This window comes from Nannobrachium achirus (genome assembly GCF_963921795.1).
Source record: "Nannobrachium achirus genome assembly, chromosome: 22".
NCBI lineage: Eukaryota > Metazoa > Chordata > Actinopteri > Myctophiformes > Myctophidae > Nannobrachium > Nannobrachium achirus.
The window spans coordinates 26,099,033-26,116,160 of NC_137829.1; the positions used below are offsets into that span (position 1 = coordinate 26,099,033).

The window sequence follows — 17,128 nt, forward strand, 5'->3', positions numbered from 1 at the left end:
CTACACACATTCGGGTGATCCACTGTACAGTATGTAGTCACTGTGTTTTTTTCTTACCTCTTTCAATAAATCTAAAGGGAAATTCATGCAGAACAACCAAGTTGTTTAAATTACCCTCAGAAAAATGTGACTGAAAATGAATGTCTCATCACTGTCTGTTCTTGAGATCGAAAATAAAGATATTTCCAAGAACTCAAAAAGCAAATGCATTTCAATTCCAATTCATTGAGTACTTCAGTCTTATTTTATAATGGGGAGGGAGTCTGGGAGATATTACTCTACAAGTTAAAATTGCTCAGTAAAATCTTTACCCGAGTTAAAGTAGCACTATGTAACTTTACCCTTATACCCCCGTTTTTTACCAATGAGTTAATAGACCCAGCCTGCTTGCTCAGGGGTTAAATCTTGACCATCAGGTCAAGATTTGTATCGGATCCTGTCTAGGAGAAACAAAGAGCAAAATACAACCACCGCAATAGTATAAGTTATATTGTATTAACATACAGATTGGACAAAATGTATTTATTAATTTAAAAAAGTACATAGTGAGGCTTTAAAGCAGTGGTCCTCGACCTTTTCAGGCCGTGACCCCCAAAATAATCATATAACTGGGGACCCCCCACCCTGACAAGCACTAAGAGTTGAGGCATTACATTATGTATAACACGGTTCTATTGAGGCGTTGTGAGCATGTAGATCGTCTATTTTCACAATTTCTGCCTCTGTTTGACAATTTGACCAATGTTTAATTTGTCATTTTAGAGGTATTAAAACGTCCTTAAATTCTCAGTTTAGAAATGTGTAGATAGCCTCTGTCTATGCACTCAACCTTTGTTGGTTTGTTCAATGTTGAGTGAGAAAACAAATGTTGCACATTAAGTTAATCATCTGGCGACCCCCCTGGGGGTCCCGACCCACAGGTTGAGAACCACTGCTTTAAAGTACTGCAGCACTTGCTTTTATAAGTGCTTATGTGTACAAAAGTACAAATCAAATTTTTAATAGTCAATGCATTGACTTTCCCCAAAAAATATCAAATGAAAATGGCAGATCTACAAGCTCACAACATATTGAGCTTGATGAGCTTTTTCCACTATATTTGAACTAGGATTTAAGTGGACAATTCATTATGTACTTTTTTTCCCTTTAGAAATGTAGTGGAGCGAATGACAAATACTCAAGTGAAGTGCAGATAATCAAAAGATGTACTCAAGTAAATGTAATTTTATTAATGTCCACCACTACCTATATTTTTATTCTGTACAAAAGAAGTCTGTTATAATAGAAAAGCTTTTCTGCATATTTTTTTTTTCAGCATATTTTTTTTTTCAGATGGGTGGTTGGTTATTCATTTTGTGACAGCATTACAAATATTCTGTAACTGTACATGTGGTATTTCATGACATCCGCATTTTTATTCAAAGAATTACTACTTTATTTATTCATAGTATTTATTATAAGCGCAAACTTTATGTGGGAACAGACCAGAACATTTTGTTTTCACAAAGTATTGTCTGATGAAACAAACTAATACCAAGCACTGAAAGTTTACATCTTCAGGCAATAAGATGTTCAGTGTGGTGAACATTAACAACATCAAAAGCATAAAATGGAAGGGAAAACTAGAATAACTGCAATGTTAAACATCTGAAAAGAAAAAACAAACATCCCTGCTTCTGACTTGTAACAAATACTTTGTTAGAAATCACAATAGTATTTGTTCCCTCAAAATCAGTCAAATGTTATGCGAAATGTCTTCTCCTGTTCTTTGCGTTGGTTGTCGCACAGTTTGGACACATCTTCCACTCTCCTCTGAAGAAGCACGGAATTCTGGTCAATCCACTGAAGTGAATCCATGTGAGCGTTGAGAATTTTGCAGATCTGCTGAAGCTAAGGGAAATACCAAAGGTTAATGTCACATACAACAGTACACAACAGTGTGTATGTGTGCGTGTGTAAAATATGAAAAACACTAGCTGTTTTTAATAGTTACTTTAAAATAAAACTTTATGTACACACAGTAAAATGTGACATCACTTACTGGGTCACTAGTATCCGCTGGGCCACTAGATGTGTTCAGGTGCTCAATGATCTCCTTCAGATCCTGTGACATCCTTTTGAGCTGTGCATCTACATTCTCTGCAAGCTTGTACGTTCTCTCGCGCTCTTCGTCTGCGTTCTGCATGTAAATGGTTCCACTCTGCTCTTTCACAGACTCCTCTAGTGGGGAAAGCAAGTCCTCCAGCTCCTTCTGTTGGGACAGGATGAAATCCAGCTCCTGGTTCAGTCGTCTCTGATCCAGTTTTACTTTTTCCATCTCCTTGTGAAGGGAGGTAATCTTCTCTCCATTCTCCACCAGCATGCGGTCCCAAGCATTAACCTGGGTTGCCTGCTGCAGGAAATGTCTCTCTTGGTCCTCAAGCTCCAGACTCCACTTGTTGATGAGACCCTCCAGCTGGGCATAGGTCATCACTGGAGGAGCAGTGGTTGCAGTAGTAGTTATTGTACTGCTTGCAGTGGCTGTAGGTTTGAGTCCCAGAGAAAATCCAGTAGCTGCGCCAGTTGTAGCAGTAGGAGCAACAGCAGCAGCAGCTGTAGAGGCAGGTGCAGAAGTGATGGTGGCTGCTCCAAGAGGCTTGAGCATGAAAGAGGAGCCCAGGGTTCCTGTAGCTGCTGTAGTTGAGGCAGGGGCAGCGGTGGGTGCTGCGGAAGTTGCCGGTGCACCCATGGTAAATGCACTTGCTGCTGTTGCGGTGGATGTTTGGATTGGCATAGCAAAAAGTGAAGAGCCAGCAGGGGCACCCATGGAAGCTGGTACACTTGTTGCAGGTGCAGGGGTTGTTGATGGTTTGACGCCAAAACTAAACCCTCCACCTGGGGCTGCCATAGTTGCTGCTGTTGATGCGGGTGGTGCAGCTGTGGTCTGTGCTCCCAGGGTGAGAGTGGGAGGAGCACTGCTGCCAAAGGAGAACCCTCCACCTGTGGAGGCAGCAGGGGCTGCAGTGGTAGCCTGGACCTTTGGTGCACCGAAATTAAACCCTCCACCTAATGACAGGCCCCCGGATGGTGCTGCCATTGTTGCCGCAGGTGCAGGAGCTTGAGGCTGCATTTGAGCCTGTGGTGCACTTCCAAAGGAGAACCCCCCACCTGCGGGGGCGGCAGCAGTGGTCTGCGCGGAGAGACCACCGCCAAGTGCAAAGCCTGTGCCAGCGGCTGGGGCAGCTGCGGTTCCCAATGTCATCCCCCCTGATGCAGCTGGCTGAGCAGCGCCTCCGAGATTGAATGTACCTGCAGTGATGGAAAAAGTAAAAATAAGAGCATCAATACTGCAATATAGAAATACTCGGTTACAAGTTTAAGTTCCGAATTCAGAATGTACTTGAGTAATAGTCCAAAAGCATCAAAATGTACTTAAAGTACCACAAGTACTCATTGTGCAGAATGTCTCATTTCACAAGTTTTCAAATGTGTAAAATGTCTAAAAGAATCATTTGAAAATTAGAGATATACAAGCTCACAATGAGCTTGTAGATCGGGCATTTTCAAAAGTGGTTAATGTACATTTTGTAATAATCAAAATCTGCAAAGTAACTAGTAACTAAAGTTTTCAAATCATTGTAGTGGAGTAAACGTACAATATTTGGATCCAGGGCGTAGTGAAGTATAAGTAAAAGTATTGGAAATTGGAAATACTCAAGCAAAGTGCAAATACCTCCAACTTTGGAAGCGCTCGTCTTCTATTTACGCAGCGTCCCGCTGCCTCCTGCATTATGTGACATTTAGAACCAGGTGGTACACAGGACCGCTAAGTGACATCCCACAAGCGCTTCCAAACTCCAGCACTTAGAAAAAATAATCACCTGAAGCCAATTTCTTGATAGAAAGTAGCTCCTAACATGTCTTTTTGTGAAACAAACACTTTGCAGATAGAAAGAGGATACTCCAAGCTTTACATACAGCCCCAATATTGGTGAGTTTGAAGTCGTTTAATACAATCAGATAGCAAAAAAACGTTTTGATGCATTGGCTACCTATGGGAGGTATTGCAACCCTAGATTCATCAGAGTATAAAAAAAATCTAGTGTTGCAATTTGCGGCTACATTACACCAGTGTTTCTCAAAGTGTATTCCAGGGACTCTGTGGGTTCCTTTAGGTGGGTCTAAAGGGACCCATAAGTCTGTAACTCTGACAACATACAAATGGAACAAAATGTGGGTTCCTTTAGTTTATGGGGGTCTAAATGGACCTATACAAGTCTGTAACTCTGACAGCATACAAATGGAACCAAGTGAACCCTGGCGGGTTCATTTGGTTCCATGTGTATGTTGTCAGAGTTAAGGGGAGACCTTCAAATTTGAAAGTTAGAGAAACATTGCATAATTTACACCGTTGTGTGTACCTGTCGGCGTCCCAAAAGAGAAGCCTCCTCCTGCTGCTGGTGGTGCCGCGGTGCTCTTCGCAGGAGTACCGAAGCTGAAGCCTCCTCCACCGGGGTTAGCCTGGGCGGGCTGCTGGGCAGCAGCGGTCGGCGTCCCGAACGAGAAGCCACCGCCGCCTGCAGCCGGTGTGGAGTTCACCATGCCGAAGCCAGTGTTGGTGGGAGCCGCGGGGGTGGCTTTAGGGGTTCCGAACGTGAAGCCCGAGCTCGGGGCTTGACCGAAGTTGAACCCGCCACTCATTCTCTCTCTCCGAGGGGATTCAAGCGTTTCAAGCCTTGATGCTGCGTTTGCTTCCGATCCGTTCACTTTTTGGCGGTCAGCCGACCACGTTGAAAATAGCTGTTTCTAAAAGCTGGAGGTTTAGGACCAGTTTCCTGGATGGTTGACAAAGGTTAGAGCTCTCATTTGCTCAGTAGTGTTACCGTGGGACAGGGCCTGACTATCAAAAAACCCGGGGTAATCTTGAGGGAAACGTGGCTCGGAGAGCTACCAGAGCTAGCTTACAACCGAAACACAACAGGCATTACTCTGGCTGACTAAAGGAAGTGACGCAAGGCACGCATTCGCAACCGAAGGACCTCTGAAGAAAAGTCGTCAAAGATCTTCAAAATAGGAGATACCCATACACATGTACCTGACAAAATACTTCCTAAAAACGTCAAGGACAACACCATGAGGCAGCTCCACAAATCATGTTCAACCCAGATTTGTCTCAAAAAGGGTTCAAATTAGTTCACCTGCTAACCACTAACATGTGGAACGCCCATGCATAACTTCCTTCTAAAAATCGGTCTGAAAAGGGGCACTTACCTTTTAGGCGAAGCCCGAACTGGCGAAGTGGGGAAATGTCCGATACCGTAGCGATCTGGCGAACGTCTTCTGGACAGGGCGTTTATCGTGCGCTTGCCCAGGCCTTACGGCCTGGGCATAAATATAACGATTGCATTCACCACGGCTTCGTAACTCGCGCGGCGCTCCGCCGGCCGCGCGGCCCTGGCCCGCTCTTCGCGGCCACTCGCGCCTGCGGCGCTCGGGGGCGAAGAGCAGGACCAAGGTCCGCTGGCCTTCGCGCCGCTTGCAGTGTCGTGGACAATCGATTCGCCAGATCGCTACGGTAGGAGACAAATCCCCACTTCGCCAGTTCGGGCTTCGCCAGAACAGGACTTTCCCGCCGGCTGCTACTCGAAACCTGTAATAGACTAAAGCCTATTTCTATCTATCTTTCTCTCTCAATATATATATATTTTATTATTTTTACTTTTCCAAGTGTGGGATATTCACCAATTACCACTATCGTTTATGTTATTTACTTATTTTGTATGTTTAGTTGCCACAGAAGACACGCGAGAGACCTAAAGCCTAAACATACGTAAAGAGGAAATCGGCAGATACGGAAGTAATCGCGGATGTGAGAGGAGCTGATCTTATCTTTCTCTCTCTTTGTTGTATTTTGTTTAGTAGTTCAGTAGCACGAGTCGCCATAGGTTGAGGAGGCTGCCACAATTGATTGAGTAACTTGAATTAACTTGTGTATTGAATGGATTATGTAAGAAATAAGGGAATATGAATGAGTTGGCTCTTTATGGAGCTACTTAAAACACACACCACTCATTTATAGAGGGCGATTAGCTGAACTACCTACCTAGCCAACCCAGCCAGTCAATGTCATCACTCAACAGTCTGGCTGCAGGTGTTTGTAGCGGATTTCAGTTGTCAACAATGACCATTTATCTTCTGTGATACATTCAGAGCATCGTCATCTGGCAGTGAACCAACTCTAAATCAGCCAAGATGAGGATTCTAAGGTTTCTGAGGAACAGTGTCAACCTAGGGAAGGACATCGACTATTACTCCAGGTTTTCTCCCTCTCCACTTTCAATGAAGCAGTTCTTGGATTTTGGTAAGTGAACAAGGGAATTATTTGCACAGAAATGCACACAAACATGACATGACATGACAGACACATTTGAAATGGCCCAGTTGCACAGGTCAGCCTCAGACAACTCTGGATCCTATGGTATGACACGAGTATCATATGACATGACATTTACACAGCTAGTATGCAGTGTTCACATACATATATGGATGCAGCAAGAAGTATGAATGAACCATAATGCAGATTAGCTCATTTGAGAAAGTGTGTGTATGACTAATGTACACTTAATTGTATAATGTCTTAATATTGTTGCTATTCTTTATGGTTTCTTTGTTATTATGGTCATTGCTGCAACAATGTTAAGTCAGTCACCAAACCCAAAGAATTGTACTCTTGTGTACTTGTTTATTTATTTATGTAACGATACAAATCTTGAAAGACACTGATATTGATATTTCTGAATAATGTTGAGCTCAACTTTCAGTGTGCTTACGCATATTTTATTTTAAATATCTCTCAGGCTCAGAAAATGCATGCGAGAGGACATCATTCGCCTTCCTTCGACAGGAGTTGCCTGTAAGGCTGGCAAACATCATGAAAGAGATCAGTTTGTTACCTGATAACCTATTAAGGACCCCATCAGTTAGTTTGGTCCAGAGCTGGTATGTTGGTCTCTCTCTATTTTCTCAGTAATTTATTTTCCAGTATTGGCTTGTCAATGCCAGTGAATGCCAGTGAATTGATATTGAAGTGTCTGTCTACCCGCTTAGGTATGCACAGAGTCTCCAGGATATTCTTGAATTTAAAGACAAAAATGCAGATGATGAGAAAGTGACACACGGGTAAGTTGTTTAACATATTACACAATACATTTTCATTCACTGCTTCTTATGGCTTAGATCAAGGGTCTTTAACAGGGGGTCTGGGACCCCTAGGGGGTCCTCAGAGTTACTACAGGGGAGTCCTCCAAATCTTTGTGTGATAGAAGTTTTTTTCTCCTTTTTTATATTAACCACTTGAATCCTAGCTTCCATATCCTGAGAACTTTAGCCAAAAATAGCAGATCTACAAGCTCACAACGCCTTGTGAGTTTGTAGATCGGCTATTTTCGGCAAAGTAGTTTGCCGTAGAGGGAAAAAGAGCATACTAAGTACAGAGTGAAATGTCAAGTTAAGTATTGACGGTTCAAGTGGTTAAATAAATACGTATCTGAAAACACAATTTGACATGAATCCAAAATACAATGACAACTGTGCTGTCAAACAATGAAACAATATGGAGTCTATGAAGAGGTTGTGGGGTCCTTGGCCTGAAAAAGTTGGAAGACGCCTCACGCCTGGCTTAGATGAATACACTATTATTTTTCATGGCTGTGACCATTCTTTTATCTGTTGTTATGTAGCTTTACAGATGCAGTCATAAAAATCAGGAACCGCCATAATGATGTCATTCCAACTATGGCTCAGGGAGTGGTGGAGTACAAGGAGGCCTATGGTACAGACCCAGTTGTCAGCCAGAACGTTCAGTATTTTCTGGATCGTTTCTACATGAGTAGAATATCTATCAGAATGCTGCTCAACCAGCATAGTGAGTATTCATAACATCATTTCTTCCCACTCATTATTGTTATTAATCCTTCACAGATGTTAGTGTTATCCTACTGCACAAAATCTCTGAGTGCGCGCACGCGTGTGTGTGTGTGTGTGTGTGTGTGTGTGTGTTTGAGTGTATCTGGATGTTGCGCATTGTGCATAAAAGGGACAAGGATATATAGACAGATAAACCTGAAGAAGGTCCTTGATGAAAATATTGTGTAATGTCTATTAATTTTTATTGAACAAATGCACACAGTGCACAGTGCACATGATCAGATTCCTTAAATGGACTCATTTATTGCAATGTAATCCTGCTTCTAATCACATCCCTGCTTCTTTCATTTCAGCATTACTCTTTGGTGGGAAGGTAAAGGTGAATCCTGCACACCCTAATCAAATTGGAAGCATTGATCCAAACTGTAGTGTCAGTGAGGTGGTCAAGGGTGAGGTTGAGTTTGTTATAGACACATTTATTGATGTATGTTATTATTAATCATATTTTAATCTACTATATTGGTGTTTAAAGTGAAAAGATATCAATATATGTTCCCTTTCTATTTTTCAGATGCATATGAAAATGCAAGAAACCTTTGTGATCGGTATTACATGAACTCCCCAGAGCTGGTACTGGAGGAATTCAATGGTACGCGCTTACACTTGATACAGCCCTTAAATCACGCTCAGTTTAGTTGTCCAGGCTTATTCTTTTATATAATTAAATGAAAAACACATGGTACATGCTTCTCACAGAAACATCAAGGATACTACACAATACATTTCCATTGTTCATGAACATACTTGTTTTCAACCAAGTATAACTACGTACTATCTGTTTGTCTGCCTGACCTAATATAAATCTTTTTTTAAACTTTAGTTCCAACAGTAAAGGAAGACGGGAAACCCTTAACTGTAGTCTATGTTCCATCCCATCTGTATCACATGGTGTTTGAACTGTTCAAGGTAGGACATTGGTTTTTAGAAAGTACCCACAGAAAATCGCTTTTCTGATGTCATAATCAGTACATTATGTTTTTGAACGTTGTCTACATTGTTCTAGAATGCCATGAGAGCCACCATGGAGTTACATGGGGACTCTATAGAGTATCCTGCCATCCATGCTCAGGTTGCACTCGGAACCGAAGACCTGACAGTCAAGGTATGGCACACAGTTTATTCCATTCTTATTCTTTGCACTCAGAATTGATTCTAATGAATCAATTCTCTCCTAGAACAAACCTTGCGTCACCAGGCTTTCCTCACGGAGGAAAGCCTTGTTTTAATTCCAAACTGACCTGTGATCCGGTCTAGGTCAAATTGCCAACTAGGTTATGTCCACTCTAGACCAGATCAGGAAACTGCAAAAGGAGTTGATCCCAGTCTGCTCCCTGGGCTAAAGAAACTTAATGTTGTCCAGTCAAAAAACAGCAAGGGCTCCGGGAGTCCTGACCAGACCAATATTGGAAAGAGACATGGAGGTGCAACGTTTTTAAGAAGACGGCACACACATAGTTTTAAAGTTTTCATGTGCAGAGTCAACTAACTGCAGAGGTGCAAAGTTTTTAAGAAGACAGCACACGCACGGTTCGAAAGTTGTGCATGTGCAGACTGTTTGCTGATAAGCCTATTTGTTGTAATGTGTTGAATTCCTTCCTCAGGTGAGTGATCGCGGTGGAGGGGTGCCACTAAGGAAGATTGATAGGCTGTTCACATATACCTACTCCACTGCTCCACGGCCCAGTATGGAGCAATCACGTGCTGCTCCTCTGGTGAGGTTTGCTGTTTATAGCAATAAGCATAATGTGTATGTAATATATCCTTCAATCTATATGGCTGTCTTAATGTAAGCCTCTTTTTGGCACCAACATTCTAATATACCTAATATCCCTGTGTAACTGAAGCAAAGCTGGTCTATGAGTATTGAGTACCATACAGTACTAGTTTAGGCCTCTCTATAGACCGATTTCCTGAGCGACACCCTGCAGAGGGTGTCTACATTGTTCTAGAATGCCATGAGAGCCACCATGGAGTTACATGGGGACTCAAGAACGTGCGCATTGCTTTAAGGGTACTGGTTTGAGGGACAGAATAAATGGTCACCCTAGTGTAATCCCCCTCATATGCAAAATTGACTAAATTATTCAGATACATTCAGTATAGTAACAGGAAAATGTTTGTGTATGATGATAAATTGCCGAAGCTGTGAATAGACAATGACATGTATTGACATCGGTATGGTCATTTTAATATAACCATAACCGTCACCACTCTCTGCTGTGGAATATGGAATATATTTCATCTGTCTTTGGTTTATAGGATAATAACATGGTTGTCTCTTTACTTTTTTACTAAAGGCTGGCTATGGTTATGGTCTACCAATCTCTAGACTATATGCAAGGTACTTTCAAGGGGACCTAAAGCTGTACTCCATGGAGGGCTATGGCACAGATGCTGTGATCTACATACGGGTAAGTCAGTATTACATCAACGATGTGCATGTCTCTTTTACCACCTTTTCTCCCTTAATGCGTTATTATTAACAGCATTTTCCCAAAACAATGACTCCAAAATGTGTGTAGGCTCTATCTACAGAGTCCATTGAGAGGTTACCTGTATACAACAAGTCAGCCTGGAAACACTATAAGACTATCCAGGAGGCAGATGACTGGTGTGTACCGAGCAAGGAGCCAAAGGACATGACCACATTTCGTAGTTTTTAGACATGAGTGTCTGGGGGTCTTCAAGAGAAAACAGTTGCGTTACAAGACTGGATTGCAGTGAATGAAAGACGCTGTGTGTTTTCTTTTCTTTGTTTTATTAAAGCTGTTATACTAAGAATGTCATGCTCTGCTCAAATTTCCTTCTCCTTTTACAGAGCAAATGAGATGTGCCACACATTTCATTAGAAAGAACAATAGATGTGTTTTTTTATGTTAAAACTATTTTTAGAGTAAAAAAAAAAAGTGTTTCTAAACATTTCAATTATGTGACCATTGAAATACTTTTTTAAGCTCAACTATTTTGTTTGATATGGCTTGATAGCTTGGCTGCTTTTATTTTGGAAACATTCGTGCAGTATTTATTCTGTATGTGTGTGGATTGTTATTTGTATTTTGTCCTCTTATGCCTGGCCAGAGGTTAAAGAATGGGAAACAAGTGTTGGTGCAATGAGCTCAACTAAGCAATTGTAATTACAGTAATAAGATAGTTACGTTTAGCTCATTGTTGTTTTCCAGATGCAAATAATGTAGGAGTGATTACAAGCAGTTTCTGCTACCTTGAAAACCCACTCGTTAAAATGACTTTCTTCCGGCAGTAATTAGATCTCATCTTGTAGCGTATTACCATTTTCTATGTCAATTCCATGAACAGTATTGTCGAATGGAGCATCTGGGTTACTTGTTGACAATAAAATGTATCAACTTAAAAGTTCTGATCCATTGACTCCCTCCTTTTTCAACTGAAGGCAGGCATGTGATACAGCCTGCAATGACGATTACCGGTAATCTACAGGTATACTGTATGTATCTCAGAACTGCTGTATATTGGCCAGTTGCGCTGACTGACCATAATACTCCTTGTGTGTCACAAAGACACAACATTGTCAAATATGTTGTCACAACAGATGACAGGATCTGCCAAGTCAAGTGTGGGCAACTTTGATGATGGAGAGGGCCTCACTCCTAAGGGTCACATTGCATATACTTTCAGGCAGAAATCTTTATCTCTGTATTCTCTTTTTAGTAATTAGTGCCCTACTTCGTCATTCACACAAAAGTAGTTAAAATAGCTGATCTACAAGCTCAAAATGAGAAATAACGCATCACGGTGCGACAAGTTTTGAGCTCATATCTGCTATTTTAGCTATTTATTTGAAAATGTATTTAATTTCAAATGCATTTATATAAGTTATATTTATGTAAATTTCATGAACTTGAATACAAATAGGCCTACATTGGGAAAAAAATGGACATTTGAATACTAGTCATTAAGCTACTAATATAGACTGAAGTAATTAAAGCGGGCCATATTTGCATGTTTGGAATTGGAACAGCTGAAATCAATACTATCAGTATTCAGAATTCTAAAAGTTGGGTTAAGTATTACAATTACATTTAAATAAGCCATGCCTGTGTGGCTCAAACGATAAACTTAGGGGTTTATTATTCAGATGTTGAGGGTTCAAATCTCCTGAAGAACATTTTTATAGTCTAATCTAAACTGTAAAAAGTGGGTTAATTAATACTTTCTCAATGCTGTCATGTACGTTTGAGTGGCTGAAGATTTGAATCCAGGGTTTGTAAACTGAAGGTCAGTGGTTCAAAGCTCACAAAGAAAGTTTCCACTGTTTATATAAATTCTAAAATGTGTGTTAAGTATAACGTTCCCCATTGTATCTTCCATGTCAGCGTGGATCGAACGTTAGATCTGTGACTCGTAAACCAAAGGTCCCTGGTTCAAAACTCAAACTCATAAAACAGCAAATGAAACAATACACAAAAGCCTCAAAACAAAAAAACAATACAAGCTAAAACAAAAAAATGAGCAAATCAAACTGGTGATTAAAAAAACCTAATAACCTAACACAATCAAAATGTAAAAAAAATAATCCTTAACTAAAAATCCCCAAAATGCATGCTTGTATAAAAAAATCAATTTGCTTAAAATGCAATTTATTAGGCTCCTCCCTCTGGAAGTAGACTCCTACCAGAGCTAAAGCAGGCGTGAGGATGGAGGCCGGTGTGGGTACTCTTTGGTTAAAGATCCACTCGCTCAGACCTGCCATGACCAAGATTCAAACCCACAACCTCCAGCTTATGAGGCCCATGCTTTACTCATACACCACTAGGACCTTCACATTGATAGGAAATTGGAGGTTATATTTAAAGTTAAAGGGAGACATGACAGGTCATTGAGGTCAAAAGATGAAAATCCACAGCAAACACCTCTACCCCTGACAGAATGACTGAATCTACAGATACACCCTCTGATGATCAAGGTTCATTATGACACAACTGACATTTAAGTAATAAAAAAAAAACAGATTTACACTTTAAATGAAAGCAAATAGGCCTAGACATTTGGTTTTAGCCTAATGTCATTCAAATTCATAGCCGTTTTAATCAAACTTGTCTTTGTTAAATCAAGTACATTTGCTGTTCTAACTTTAGACTTTTACAGTAAATGATGGCTTTAAGGTTTTAAAGTAGTTTCTCAAACAGTGCTGTATTATGACCACAGCTTCCCTTAGATTAGCTTAAGTTTGAGAAAATATCACTTGAAACTCATAGCATGCAGAATATCAATCAAATCAATGATCAATTATTGGCTGAACCCCATACTTGTAATCTGTTTTGAGCTATTCTATATAGTGACTAGGGGATAAATTATTTAACCCATTAACACCTGAGGCCGATAGTTCCCAAATGTTTTCATTCCAGGGACTCCCAAATTGATATACATTTTCAAAAGACAAGTAGGCCTACTTCCAAACTCGAACACAAATAATCACCTGCACAGAATTTATTTAGAGAAAGTAGGTCATAACTCTTCTACTGTGGATCTGAGTTGCTTGCGGGCCGCAATACGGGAGTTTCACCCAAGGAATGTTAAAGTCCTATGACGTCTATGACATCTGACATCATACATACAATCCCTTTTATGCCCAAACATGGAGATCCCTGTCTGTATAACCAGCCACACATATATGGGCTGTCTTGGCCATCTGCCATGGCCATATATGGATTCTGTTAGTGTGGTATGTGGCCTCCATATATGGGCATTCCCATATGAAGTCCTGTTAGATATGGGCTTAATATTGATGACATCAGGGAACTCCATATATGGGCATAAAAGGGATTGTTAGTGTGGTTCCCCTGACATCACAGTGATGTCAGAGCATAAAGGGGAAAATAAACCAAAACATGCCACTGCACATACGTTGAGTTCTAGTGTAAATATATCTACAATAAAGACAGGAGCTTGAGACAAAGGATATGACATATCTTAAAGTGAAAATTAGTTTATTGATGCTGCTTTACAGTATACTGTACCAAGAAATCTGGTTCTGTCTCAAGAGGTGAAAAACATTTTTCCTGCAGTCCACCAATTTACTATATACAAATTAAATTGTGCTCAAATTGCAACAAGACAAAAAAAGATTTTTTTTTCTTCTTTTTTTTTTGCGATGGAAACACTTGTCGTGTTCCAGAACAAGAACATTCATTCACAAATACACAAAAACCTAGGTTCCTTACTCAGAAGATTCCTCGTCACAAGTACATCTCATTTTTCATGGACCAGTAATGTGTAGCAGACCAGCATGCTGTGCAGAATTAACATGGTACCATTTCAGAAATGCAACCTGTTGAGCTGCATCGCCCCACGGTGTAGTGATAAGCCTAAAGTATGTTTTGATCTACGACCCTGTTTCTCACTGAAAGTAACTTGTATTCTGATGGAAAAACACAAATGTTTTCATTAACGTCATGGCCGTACAAAACGTAGTGGAAGTTAGGTTATAGTCCCCAATCCCGACAAAGTTGAAGCAGCATTCCGCTTTTCATTCAGCACAAATGTTCTTTCTTGCTATTCTACTTAGTAGAAAAACAAATACAGTATAAAATGAACCTTAATCATATTTCCATTTTTCTTTTAAAATGTTATGCAGTTAATAGGCACATGTATAAAACATTTATACACTTAAAAACCATCTCACCCTTTGAAGCTTAAAAGACAATATAGTGCTTTTATCGTTTTACTGTACAATAGCTGTTCTTGCAAAAAAGATCTGTACAGTAAGTACATGGCTACAGGCAGGTTATACTAGCAAAAATAAAATATAAAATGTTTAAAAAGCAGTACAGTATATTTATTTTACTTCCATAGGTAAAGGTGTGTCTGCCTCAACTACATTTCATTCTTTTATTTATAGTCTATTAGCTTTATAGTGGTACAAAAGAAACAATGTTAGGTTACCTTTTTGGTCATATACCCAACATTTCTCACCTCTCTCCTCAGCCTTATAATAGTAGTGTCACAATTTAAATGGTGTTAAAGTGTTAATTATGGAGGGACTGACACTGGCACTGTATAATAGTAAAAAGAAATCGTCACATCCATTATGAGCCATGGCTGATCAACATGGCCTAATTGGCCTATAGTCATTAGTGGCATTTAAACATGTGCCTTTGATAGAAGCAAATCGTCACTGTCGAGGAGAAACCTTGTACCTCAAATGTGTTTCAAATGTGTAGTTTTTTTTCGTAAAGTAGAGCCCCGCTTCATCATATAAGACAAGTGAAAAAAAAAAAAAACAGCAGATCTACAAGCACACAACGCCTCGCGATGCGAGGCTTTGTGTGCTTGTAGATCAGCCATTTTCACTATTTTAAATCGTTTTTTAAAATGATAAATACAAAATGAACTGTTTTGAACATACAGGGTTTCCACCCGACAACAATGAAATGGCGCATGTGCAGTATGGTGTGTAAAAGAAGTGTCTTTTAGTGTCCAGCTGAGAGCCTTCAGACTGTGCTAGGAACAGCTCAGCAGACAGAGTCTGTACTGGCAGGCAGCCTGCCGCTCCGCCTGGCCTCTTTCTCCCTCTTCTCCTTCTGCTTCTCCAGCTTCTCCTGGGCCTTGCGCATATCCTTTAGCTTCTTCTTGATGGTCGAACGGTCACTCTGACTGGACACGCCGAGGGCCTGACAGAAACAAAACAAAAAACAAGAGTAAAGCTGGCCTTACACCTGCTGACTTTCAAATGATTTCACGGTCACAGTCAAGTCGTAATACAATCAAGACGAGTCACGGCACGCTCCCGTCATTTAGTCGTTACTCAATCCTTATGAGGTGGTAGTTTGACCTGATTTTTACCCCGACATGAGACTCAGATTCTGTTCAGAGAACAAGTTGGGCCGCGTCTGAATGTTGGCATCTCACATCTAAAGACTGAAATCTTTGAAAAAACATTATAAAGTCTGTGAAAAGACTTAATAATATATAATAATATTATAGTGTGAGAAGGTAGTCTTTTAAAAATATTACCAAAATCTTGTCTTGTAGTGTATGGTAGGTGATGAAAAAAAAGGAAGAAAATGCTGCATACGGCCATACAGTTTTGAAAAGAGTGACAAAGTCACCCGTTTCTGTTCTGAGAATGAGGCTGCAACCGGGAGTGTTTTTCATCAGGATTTAATTTGACATTTTTAACTGGGAGGTAATTGTGTCATGTAACTAATTGTATGTAACTAAGTTGAAATTATCCAAGACATCAAACTTTCTAGTTGATAACATGATCTTGAAAACCTTGGGCTGACCACAAACCAAATATAGGTATATCCCCACTTGATGGATATGTGTCATGTATGTTATCATTTAACACTGCTGATTTTCCATATTATTTTCTCATTTATGTCCTTGATACACACAATATACTGTACATTGTCCTCTGCTGTTGCAGAGATGGTTTTGGCCACATGGTGGCAGTCAAAGGCAAATCCTGACCAAAGGCAGATTACTTCTTGCAGAATTTGCACAGTATATATATTTTTCCATCACCTCCATCTTTATTTAGGAACTTGAGTGGTCTAGCAATTGTGCCGCTATTTCACCTTCAATTTGTCACTGTCCAGGTGCATGAGCTGCTGGCCATCCACTCCCTTGGCTGTGAACTCTGGTGTGTATTGGTCCAGATTCATGCCCATCAACCAATGACAGACTTGCTGATTAGTCCACTCAGAGACGGGCCGGTTTTGCCATTGATACTCCTTTCCTGTAGGCAGTGTTTCGTCATCCAAGGTCTGTAGAACAAAGGGAGAGAAGAGAAGCAACACATAATCACAAAAAAGTGTTAACTGACACACCTGCTTAATGTTTCATAACTTTTGTTGCCCCCTTTCCCCCTCAATGTGTAAAATGAACTTGGAAATGTAACTGATATAAAGGGCATTCTCTGTTTATTTCAATAGGGATAACCACCACATCTGCTTTGTTTTATACATCAAACAATCATATGTATTCAAGATTAATTTGGGAAAAATGTCAAGAAATGTATTTTGTGAATTTATAAAGGTGTTTAATTAATCTTTGTAAGTGAATACTTTCTTAAATAAATATTCTTTGTAAGTGAATACTTTCTTAAACTAACCACAGCAAGCGGCGCCTGTAGTGCTGTTGAACAGTAATCAAAAATAGGGCACACTCACTTCCCCCCAAA

The 17,128-nt window shown here is 40.3% G+C and overlaps 3 protein-coding genes across 5 annotated transcripts in view; 1 reads left to right on the top strand and 2 right to left on the bottom strand.

Annotated features, from left to right (window-relative positions):
* Window positions 1-1,405: 1,405 nt before the first annotated feature.
* On the bottom strand, window positions 1,406-4,816 carry nup62l (nucleoporin 62 like). Its single transcript, XM_080752613.1, has 3 exons — window positions 4,401-4,816; window positions 2,042-3,288; window positions 1,406-1,890 (listed from the first exon to the last, which is right to left on the bottom strand). The coding sequence occupies exons 1-3, from the start codon at window positions 4,678-4,680 to the stop codon at window positions 1,732-1,734; spliced, it is 1,686 nt and encodes a 561-aa protein (XP_080608739.1). The 5' UTR covers window positions 4,681-4,816; the 3' UTR covers window positions 1,406-1,731.
* pdk1 (pyruvate dehydrogenase kinase, isozyme 1) lies at window positions 4,699-11,337 on the top strand. 2 transcript variants are annotated; one of them, XM_080752644.1, is made up of 12 exons: window positions 4,699-4,831; window positions 6,190-6,340; window positions 6,837-6,978; window positions 7,087-7,158; window positions 7,719-7,903; window positions 8,259-8,354; window positions 8,477-8,554; window positions 8,786-8,871; window positions 8,969-9,067; window positions 9,567-9,677; window positions 10,263-10,376; window positions 10,488-11,337. In XM_080752644.1, the coding sequence occupies exons 2-12, from the start codon at window positions 6,232-6,234 to the stop codon at window positions 10,626-10,628; spliced, it is 1,233 nt and encodes a 410-aa protein (XP_080608770.1). In that variant the 5' UTR covers window positions 4,699-4,831; window positions 6,190-6,231; the 3' UTR covers window positions 10,629-11,337. The 2 variants fall into 2 exon arrangements, with proteins under 2 accessions (XP_080608770.1, XP_080608771.1); XM_080752645.1 differs by lacking the exon at window positions 4,699-4,831 and adding an exon at window positions 4,981-5,070.
* A 4,061-nt stretch (window positions 11,338-15,398) lies between these two features.
* The window catches only part of ppp1r9ala (protein phosphatase 1 regulatory subunit 9A-like A), a 33,722-nt gene continuing 31,992 nt past the window's right edge, over window positions 15,399-17,128 (bottom strand). For both annotated transcript variants that reach the window (XM_080752545.1, XM_080752544.1), the window contains 2 exons: window positions 16,524-16,712; window positions 15,399-15,614 (listed from right to left, as the gene is read on the bottom strand). In XM_080752545.1, coding sequence (XP_080608671.1) covers window positions 15,456-15,614; window positions 16,524-16,712 — 348 coding nt within the window. In that variant the 3' untranslated portion in view covers window positions 15,399-15,455. The remainder of the gene's footprint in view (window positions 15,615-16,523; window positions 16,713-17,128) is intronic.